This window comes from Sinocyclocheilus anshuiensis, unplaced genomic scaffold (genome assembly GCF_001515605.1).
Source record: "Sinocyclocheilus anshuiensis isolate Anshui unplaced genomic scaffold, SAMN03320099.WGS_v1.1 scaffold187, whole genome shotgun sequence".
Lineage (NCBI taxonomy): Eukaryota > Metazoa > Chordata > Actinopteri > Cypriniformes > Cyprinidae > Sinocyclocheilus > Sinocyclocheilus anshuiensis.
Window position 1 is genome coordinate 298774 of NW_015552537.1, and position 9884 is coordinate 308657.

General features: G+C 51.8%; 1 protein-coding gene and 1 long non-coding RNA gene across 20 annotated transcripts in view; one reads left to right on the forward strand and one right to left on the reverse strand.

Moving 5' to 3' along the window:
- The first annotated feature begins 1999 nt into the window (after nucleotides 1-1999).
- The window catches only part of LOC107663800 (glycine-rich cell wall structural protein 2-like), a 10432-nt gene continuing 2547 nt past the window's right edge, over nucleotides 2000-9884 (forward strand). For 5 of the 19 annotated variants that reach the window (XM_016454130.1, XM_016454137.1, XM_016454145.1 and 2 more), the window contains exons 1-4: nucleotides 3818-4056; nucleotides 4161-4273; nucleotides 4442-4497; nucleotides 7902-7972. In XM_016454130.1, the coding sequence (XP_016309616.1) occupies nucleotides 3823-4056; nucleotides 4161-4273; nucleotides 4442-4497; nucleotides 7902-7972 (474 nt within the window). In that variant the 5' untranslated portion in view covers nucleotides 3818-3822. Of the gene's footprint in view, nucleotides 2188-2429; nucleotides 2562-2702; nucleotides 2841-3081; nucleotides 3286-3817; nucleotides 4057-4160; nucleotides 4288-4441; nucleotides 4498-4701; nucleotides 4762-5223; nucleotides 5302-7505; nucleotides 7704-7745; nucleotides 7783-7901; nucleotides 7973-8356; nucleotides 8364-9884 lie in introns of those variants that run through there. The other 14 variants (XR_001631385.1, XR_001631384.1, XM_016454139.1 and 11 more) reach the window with 11 other exon arrangements.
- LOC107663802 (uncharacterized) overlaps nucleotides 9795-9884 on the reverse strand; it is a 17215-nt gene continuing 17125 nt past the window's right edge. Inside the window, exon 3 of the long non-coding RNA XR_001631386.1 lies at nucleotides 9795-9881. This is a non-coding gene — a long non-coding RNA (uncharacterized LOC107663802). The remainder of the gene's footprint in view (nucleotides 9882-9884) is intronic.

Sequence of the window (9884 nt, forward strand, 5' to 3'; positions counted from 1 at the left end):
TTTAGACAGTTTGCAAGAATGTTTAGAGCCCGTGGTGTGAAAATGAGCGCTGCAAGACGCTGGCGGAGTTAACGTCAGAATTCTTTTAGTCCATGGCTTGCATAGACTGCTACGTTAAAACTGGCATTTCCTGCCACCTGTAGGCTCCGCACACAAAAAACGCCATCACTGTTTGCACCGCTGACACTGAACACTGAAATTGGTCTATATTGTCTATTAGACAATATAATAGATTAAATATTAGACAATGTCTATCTATTTTGTAATTGTGTCTACACAAGGAATTTTTAGATGGATATTAAAAATGTAATTAGAAGGAAAACAAATGTTACATTCAAGTTAAATAATTTTGATATGTATATATTATTCCAATGAAAGTAATAATGATAACTTCACTTTTCTTGTACATCTTTTTTTTTATTATTTTGGGAAAATTTCACATATATAAGAAGAAGGTCAGGGTCCATGCCAAATTGAATCCATTTTCTTCAGGAGACTTAAAGCTGCAGTCCGTAAGTTTTGCCTATTTGTCGCATCTCATATTTGAAAAGCTGCAATTGCAGCTGTGTGTGGAATTATCTTCCTTGCGTGGGTTGTGCTCCAGCAGAGCTCCAGCGCGGATGAATCTAATGTTTTGAGGAGTATGTGTGGCAGTCAGTCACCGCACCGTTATGGACATTTACTGTACTTCGCACTCACAGATTCTAGCCTACGTCTTGGAATACATGACCCAAATAAGAATTTTCACCGTATATTGTCATCTGAACAAGTAAGTAACAAGTCTGCCACGTTTGTTCTGACCAACTGAGGAAAAAAGCATTAAAATAAATTGTGCTACCAGTGGTGATTTAATCTAAAGATTGGTTAGCTCATATCACATCAAACTGTGCAAATTATTATTGTTATACTTTATTTTCAAATTATTAATGTTTACAACATCAGCATTGCGTGACTATGAATATAGTGTGTAGATTTCAATTTCTGTACAGTCTAATCTCTAATTGTCATACCATATTAAGAATCATATTAAGAAATTATTTTAACCCAAAAAGCAAATTAAGCTCCCTTCGAACTGGTTGTCTTTAAAATACAAATATTGTGTAATCCCAGGCTATCTGTAATCAGAAGCACATTTAAAACTGGAATATAATTTAATTTCATTCAAATGGATTACAATACGCCACCAAATTGATACATTTAATTATTCTAGCTGCTGTGAGAAAAGGCTATAAACAATCGGCCACCTGCAGGATCCTCAGTCACATGCGATAGCCTAGTAGCCGGGACAACTTCTTTATGTTCTTATGCAGCATGCTCGAATTTCCTGCGAAAACCTACCCTTACCACTCAAATTAGAAAACATTATTACAAGCTAACCTTTGTGACGGGCTAAAGTAAGGTGATAATTTTGAACACTGGCTGGTTATGTACTTGTTCAAATATAGATTTCGGATAATTTTTAACCAAAATAAGTTATGGAATGCAGCTTTAAGGACTACTGCACCAGTTTGGAGTACATTGTTCATAAAAAAGCAAACAAGACTGGTCTTTTCCACGAATATACAGTTGTTGATTACTGAATAAATGGTTTGTACACTCTTGTGCATTACTGTTGTATATTTTATTCTGGTTAATTAAAAAGAAGAAGAAGAAGAAGAACCGGCATGCACTGCTTCGGTCTGCACAGCGCTGAATGAAATCGAACACACCTATTGGTACCACAACCTGACCACTGCAGATTCATTTCGCAGTTCATAGTGTCGCCAAAGAAATGCACAATCATCTCGTAATTAGGCGACCTTAATTATTATGACATGGCGTGAACCCAGCATTCAGTTCATCCAACCCCAATCAAACACCTGATCAAGATAATCAAGGCCTTCCAGTCAGATTACTAGAAAGCTACAGGCAGGTGAGTTTGATCAGGGTTGGCGTTGACCTGATCTCCTAGGATCTTTAAAACCCCATATTACAGCAGTTGATATTGCAGCAACACGTTTGTTCGTTTCAGTTTTGTGAGCTTTGCTGTCCACTCCTCATGACGCACCAATTTAGCGCATTTTCCAGCGGAGATCATTGTGAAATCGCAGGACTGGAGGATGACAGCTCGAGTGTATTGCTTGTTGATTGCTGTTTTATCGTGTCTGTTCGGATACTTGAGCATAACAGACGCTACTCGAACCACAGGTGAGAAGATCTGTTGACTTCATTACACAGCCTGAAGCAATGCAGAAATAAGTGACTCTCAGTCTTTGAAAGTAATTAACACTGTTTAGTAACGAGTAGTCGGTTTTAAAGTGCTTTTAATTTGGAGCAGAAAAATATGTAAAATTTGTATTAAGGTTTGAGACCCATTGCAAAACCCCTGATTTGTGAATGCTGAAACTGCACTCCCTGGCCTCCCCTAATGATCCTCTTGAATCCTCTAGTGGACGGTTACTGTCCGGTGAAGCTGACGGTCGTGCCATCCCGTCGAGGATGTTCTTCTGATAGAAACTGCTCTGGAGGACACAAATGCTGTCAGTTTGACTGTGGGCCTGTTTGCGTGCCGCCTGTTTCCAGTGAGTTTCAGTTAATAATGGATGATAGGGGGTCCTCCAAAAAGCTAAGCAGAGACCGAAATGTTATGTAAAACTTCTAACTTAAGTGAATGGAAGTGTTCCGCATTCAGTGATGCCTTCTGTCATGTGTCTGTATAACAGCAAAGCCAGGAGAGTGTCCACCCCAATCATCTGGAAGAAGATCGTGTACCAGGTCCTGTAGGAGTGACTCTAACTGTCCCAACAATAAGAAGTGCTGCAGCAATGGATGTGGACGTTACTGTACTGCTCCATATACAGGTATTTGTGTTATGATGTTTTGGTTAGTTGATGATAAATTGTCTTGTTATTCTCGTCTAAAGTAGGTTTGAATTCATCCCTTAGGATAGTTTTAAACGCAGGATGGCTTTACAAAATAAAGAGGAATGATACTTAGAATATAATTCACTCTGTAGGTAAAAATTGCTATTCATGCTTTATATTGAAGTGGCATACTGCGTGAGTCTATGTGCATAAACTAAAGCTGACTGTGTCCATACAGTGAAGCCGGGTCAGTATCCTGACCCGAAGAACATTCCACTGTGTGCTGAGAGCTGTTTCCATGATGGACTGTGTCCTGCCACACAGAGGTGTTGCCCAACCACAAGAGTCTGTGCATGTAGTGAACCACATGGTCAGGGAGGTAGTCGGGGAAGCGGTCAGGGTCATGGTCAGGGTCATGGTCAGGGAAGCGGTTATGGTCAGGGTCAGGGAAGTGGTTATGGAAGCGGTCAGGGAAGCGGTTATGGTCAGGGTCAGGGAAGTGGTTATGGAAGCGGTCAGGGAAGCGGTTATGGTCAGGGTCAGGGAAGTGGTTATGGAAGCGGTCAGGGAAGCGGTTATGGTCAGGGTCAGGGAAGTGGTTATGGAAGCGGTCAGGGAAGCGGTTATGGTCAGGGTCAGGGAAGTGGTTATGGAAGCGGTCAGGGAAGCGGTAATGGCCAGGGAAGTGGTCATGGAAGCGGTCGGGGTCAGGGAATCGGTGATGGTCGGGGAAGCGGTTATGGCCAGGGAAGTGGTCAGGGAAGCGGTCGGGGCCAGGGAAGCGGTCATGGAAGCGGTAATGGCCAGGGAAGCGGTCATGGAAGCGGTCGGGGTCAGGGAATCGGTGATGGTCAGGGAAGCGGTTATGGCCAGGGAAGCGGTCATGGAAGCGGTCGGGGTCAGTGAATCGGTGATGGTCAGGGAAGCGGTTATGGCCAGGGAAGCGGTCATGGAAGCGGTCGGGGTCAGTGAATCGGTGATGGTCAGGGAAGCGGTTATGGCCAGGGAAGCGGTCATGGAAGCGGTCGGGGTCAGTGAATCGGTGATGGTCAGGGAAGCGGTTATGGCCAGGGAAGCGGTCATGGAAGCGGTCGGGGTCAGTGAATCGGTGATGGTCAGGGAAGCGGTTATGGCCAGGGAAGCGGTCATGGAAGCGGTCGGGGTCAGTGAATCGGTGATGGTCAGGGAAGCGGTTATGGCCAGGGAAGCGGTCGTGGAAGCGGTCGGGGCCAGGGAATCGGTGATGGCCAGGGAAGCGGTCATGGTCATGGAAGTGGATATGGTCAGGGAAGCGGTCAAGGAAGTGGATATGGTCAGGGTCATGGAAGCGGTTATGGTCATGGAAGCGGTTATGGTCAGGGAAGCGGTCAGGGGAGCGGTTATGGTCAGGGGAGCGGTTATGGTCAGGGGAGCGGTTATGGTCAGGGAAGCGGTCATGGCCAGGGTCAGGGAATCAGTTATGGCCAGGGAAGCGGTCATAGTCAGGGAAGCGGTTATGGAAGCGGTCATGGTCGGGGTCAGGGAAGTGGTTATGGTCAGGGAAGCGGTCAGGGTCTGGGAAATGGTCATGGAAGCTTTCATGGTCCGGGAAGTGATCATGGAAGCGGTCAGGGAAACGGTTATGGTCAGGGGAGCGGTTATGGTCAGGGAAGCGGTCATGGCCAGGGTCAGGGAATCGGTTATGGCCAGGGAAGCGGACATGGAAGCGGTCATGGTCAGGGAAGCGGTCATGGTCAGGGAAGCGGTCATAGTCAGGGAAGCGGTCATGGTCGGGGTCAGGGAAGTGGTTATGGTCAGGGAAGCGGTCAGGGTCTGGGAAACGGTCATGGAAGCTTTCATGGTCCGGGAAGTGATCATGGAAGCGGTCTGGGAAACGGTCAGGGAAGCGGTGATGGTCATGGAAGCGGTCAGGGAAGCGGTGATGGTCAAGGAAGTGGTCATGGCCAGGGACGCGGTCAGGGTTTGGGAAACGGTCATGGAAGCGGTCAGGGTCTGAGAAACTGGCATGGTCAGGGAAGCGGTCATGGAAGCGGTCTGGGAAATGGTCATGGTCAGGGAAGCGGTCAGGGTCTGAGAAACTGGCATGGTCAGGGAAGCGGTCATGGAAGCTGTCTGGGAAATGGTCATGGTCAGGGAAGCGGTCATGGAAGCGATCAGGGTCAGGGAAGCGGTCATGGAAGCGATCAGGGTCTGGAAAACGGTCAGGGTCAGGGAAGCGGTCATGGAAGCGATCAGGGTCTGGGAAACAGTCATGGTCAGGGAAGCGGTCATGGTCATGGAAGGGGTCAGGCAAGCAGTTATGGTCAGAGAAGCGGGTATGGAAGCGGTCATGGTCGGGGACAGGGAAGAGGTTATGGAAGGGGTCAGGGAAGCGGTCAGGGTCAGGGAAGCGGTTATGGCCAGGGAAGCGGTCGGGGCCAGGGAAGCGGTCATGGAAGCGGTTATGGCCAGGGAAGCGGTCGGGGCCAGGGAAGCGGTCATGGAAGCGGTTATGGCCAGGGAAGCGGTCGGGGCCAGGGAAGCGGTCATGGAAGCGGTTATGGCCAGGGAAGCGGTCGGGGCCAGGGAAGCGGTCATGGAAGCGGTTATGGCCAGGGAAGCGGTCGGGGCCAGGGAAGCGGTCATGGAAGCGGTTATGGCCAGGGAAGCGGTCGGGGCCAGGGAAGCGGTCATGGAAGCGGTTATGGCCAGGGAAGCGGTCGGGGCCAGGGAAGCGGTCATGGAAGCGGTTATGGCCAGGGAAGCGGTCGGGGCCAGGGAAGCGGTCATGGAAGCGGTTATGGCCAGGGAAGCGGTCGGGGCCAGGGAAGCGGTCATGGAAGCGGTTATGGCCAGGGAAGCGGTCGGGGCCAGGGAAGCGGTCATGGAAGCGGTTATGGCCAGGGAAGCGGTCGGGGCCAGGGAAGCGGTCATGGAAGCGGTTATGGCCAGGGAAGCGGTCGGGGCCAGGGAAGCGGTCATGGAAGCGGTTATGGCCAGGGAAGCGGTCGGGGCCAGGGAAGCGGTCATGGAAGCGGTTATGGCCAGGGAAGCGGTCGGGGCCAGGGAAGCGGTCATGGAAGCGGTTATGGCCAGGGAAGCGGTCGGGGCCAGGGAAGCGGTCATGGAAGCGGTTATGGCCAGGGAAGCGGTCGGGGCCAGGGAAGCGGTCATGGAAGCGGTTATGGCCAGGGAAGCGGTCGGGGCCAGGGAAGCGGTCATGGAAGCGGTTATGGCCAGGGAAGCGGTCGGGGCCAGGGAAGCGGTCATGGAAGCGGTTATGGCCAGGGAAGCGGTCGGGGCCAGGGAAGCGGTCATGGAAGCGGTTATGGCCAGGGAAGCGGTCGGGGCCAGGGAAGCGGTCATGGAAGCGGTTATGGCCAGGGAAGCGGTCGGGGCCAGGGAAGCGGTCATGGAAGCGGTTATGGCCAGGGAAGCGGTCGGGGCCAGGGAAGCGGTCATGGAAGCGGTTATGGCCAGGGAAGCGGTCGGGGCCAGGGAAGCGGTCATGGAAGCGGTTATGGCCAGGGAAGCGGTCGGGGCCAGGGAAGCGGTCATGGAAGCGGTTATGGCCAGGGAAGCGGTCGGGGCCAGGGAAGCGGTCATGGAAGCGGTTATGGCCAGGGAAGCGGTCGGGGCCAGGGAAGCGGTCATGGAAGCGGTTATGGCCAGGGAAGCGGTCGGGGCCAGGGAAGCGGTCATGGAAGCGGTTATGGCCAGGGAAGCGGTCGGGGCCAGGGAAGCGGTCATGGAAGCGGTTATGGCCAGGGAAGCGGTCGGGGCCAGGGAAGCGGTCATGGAAGCGGTTATGGCCAGGGAAGCGGTCGGGGCCAGGGAAGCGGTCATGGAAGCGGTTATGGCCAGGGAAGCGGTCGGGGCCAGGGAAGCGGTCATGGAAGCGGTTATGGCCAGGGAAGCGGTCGGGGCCAGGGAAGCGGTCATGGAAGCGGTTATGGCCAGGGAAGCGGTCGGGGCCAGGGAAGCGGTCATGGAAGCGGTTATGGCCAGGGAAGCGGTCGGGGCCAGGGAAGCGGTCATGGAAGCGGTTATGGCCAGGGAAGCGGTCGGGGCCAGGGAAGCGGTCATGGAAGCGGTTATGGCCAGGGAAGCGGTCGGGGCCAGGGAAGCGGTCATGGAAGCGGTTATGGCCAGGGAAGCGGTCGGGGCCAGGGAAGCGGTCATGGAAGCGGTTATGGCCAGGGAAGCGGTCGGGGCCAGGGAAGCGGTCATGGAAGCGGTTATGGCCAGGGAAGCGGTCGGGGCCAGGGAAGCGGTCATGGAAGCGGTCAGGGTCAGGGAAGCGGTTATGGAAGCGGTCAGGGAAGCGGTGACGGTCCGGGAAGCGGTGACGGTCCGGGAAGCGGTCCGGGAAGCGGTGACGGTCCGGGAAGCGTTGGCGGACTGGGAAGTGGTCTGGGAAGCGAGCAGGGAAGCATTGGTGGTCCGGGAAGCGGTCCGGGAAGCATTGACGGTCCAGGAAGCGTTGGCGGTCTGGGAAGTGGTCTGGGAAGCGATCAGGGAAGCGTTGGCGGTCCGGGAAGCGATCAGGGAAGCGTTGGCGGTCCGGGAAGCCAGGGAAGCGGTTATGGAAGCAGTCAGGGTCTGGGAAGCGGTTATGAAGCGGTCAGGGTCAGGGAAGCGGTGATGGTCATGGAAGTGGATATGGTCAGGGAAGGGGTCAAGGAAGCGGTTATGGTCAAGGAAGTGGATATGGTCAGGGAAACGGTTATGGTCAGGGAAGCGATCGGGGTCAGGGAAGCGGTCATGGTCAGGGAAGTGGTCAGTGAAGCGGTTATGGTCAGTGAAGCGGTTATGGTCAGGGAAGCGGTTATGGAAGCGGTCAGGGTCAAGGAAGCGGTTGTGGAAGCAGTCAGGGTCCGGGAAGCAGTCATGGAAGCGGTTATGGTCAGGGAAGCGATCGGGGTCAGGGAAGCGGTCATGGTCAGGGAAGTGGTCAGGGAAGCGGTTATGGTCAGTGAAGCGGTTATGGTCAGGGAAGCGGTTATGGTCATGGTCAGGGAAGCGGTCATGGTCATGGTCAGGGAAGCGGTCATGGTCATTGTCAGGAAAGCGGTCATGGTCAGGGGAGCGGTCATGGTCAGGGAAGCGCTCATGGTAGCGGTTATGGTCAGGGAAGCGGTCATGGTCAGGTAAGCGCTCATGGTAGCGGTCCTGGTCAGGGAAGCGCTCATGGTAGCGGTCCTGGTCAGGGAAGCGCTCAGGGAAGCGGTCATGGTCAGGTAAGCGCTCATGGTAGCGGTCCTGGTCAGGGAATCGCTCAGGGAAGCGGTCATGGTCAGGGAAGCTGTCAGGGAAGCCGTCAGGGAAGCGCTCATGGTAGTGGTCAGGGAAGCGCTCGTGGTAGTGGTCAGGGAAGCCGTCAGGGAAGCGCTCATGGTAGCGGTCATGGTCAGGGAAGCGGTCCTGGTCAGGGAAGCGCTCATGGTAGTGGTCCTGGTCAGGGAAGCGCTCATGGTAGCGGTCATGGTCAGGGAAGTGCTCATGGTAGCGGTCCTGGTCAGGGAAGCACTCAGGGAAGCGGTGACTGCGGTCAGGGAAGCGGTCCTGGTCAGGGAAGCGGTGACTGCAGTCAGGGAAGCGGTGACGGCGGTCAGGGAAGCGCTAATGGTAGCAGTCCTGGTCAGGAAAGCGGTCCTGGTCAGGGAAGCGCTAATGGTAGCGGTCCTGGTCAGGGAAGCACTCATGCTAGCGCTGTCTCTCTCTCATGCTGGGAACGGCAGTGTGTTCAACATCATGCGAAGCTGCGCAGACCGATTGGCGAGAGTTGTAGCTTGCAGTCGTGGGCGGAATTGTGGGCGTAGCTGAAGTCGGACACTTTCTGCTTCCCGTAGTGATGCACAGTGTTTGCATACTTTATTGCAGATTAAGTGAATAAAATGAAATATTTGTCAAATACAGACTTTTTCATGAAGCAACAAAAACACTTCAGGCTTGCTGCAGCACCTGTAAAAGAATAAAGTTGGCACGGCAATGCACGTAGTTTATTTAAATAAATAAAATTTACACTACAGTTCCACGGCAGCTGCGGAGTGCACAAATGCTAAAAAGAAATGTACCTGCCCTGCACATGACATGCAGATTGTAGACAATATAGTGGCCACCAGTGGCGGCTGGTGAAAAATTTTCTAGGTAGGGCACCACGTTCAAAGATTTTAGCATACATTCCGGTATGATTTATCACATAACAAAAGAAGTAGTAAGACTTGAGATATTTTAAATAAAGTTAATTGTTTTACCAAGGTAAAGAGTGATCTGTAGGCAGCTCGACATCACTAGTGAACAGTTCCTCTGTCAGTGTTACGAATCCTGTCCATGGACTTCCAGCCACTTGCCACCAGAGGTTGCCCTCCCAATATATTGACTTTCACATTACACAGACTGTTGCATGTCACTCTGGACTTCATTTCCCATCATCCATTGCACTGATTGCACACAGCTGTAACCAATCACACACACACTATATTACACCTACTCTGATCCTTCTCAAAGGGCCGAGTATTGTTTAAGCATTTATGCTGTTTAGCGTAGCTACTTTACGGAGCCAGTTCCTTGTCCTTGTTTAAGTTTCTAGTTCTAGTTTCCTTATTCTAGTCAAAGTCTTGCCTCGCCTGTTTACTGATCTTCTGCCTGTGTATCTTGGATTAGCCCTTTGCCTTGCTTCTTTTGGACTGTGTTTGCACCTCGCCTGGACTATTGCTCATTTTTATTGTATTACCCCTCTTGTCAAGCCCTTTGGATTATGTTCGCCGTTGATCGACCTACGCCTGTTTATCGGATTACTCTTGTGTCTTGCCCTCAATATACCTGTTGCCAATGTCTGACCCTCGCCTGTTTCTGACCATTCTAATGAATAAAGCTTTGCAAATGGATCCGCACGTCTCTCGTCCCTGTCGGCTTGTTACACACACACGTACAAAATTATTTTTTTTATATAAAAATAAAGAAGCAAATTACAAACCATAAGGCAAATACAATAGATACAAATTAAATATTAAATAAACTCGTATTTCTAATACAGTAGGTTTAACATGTATCCATCTA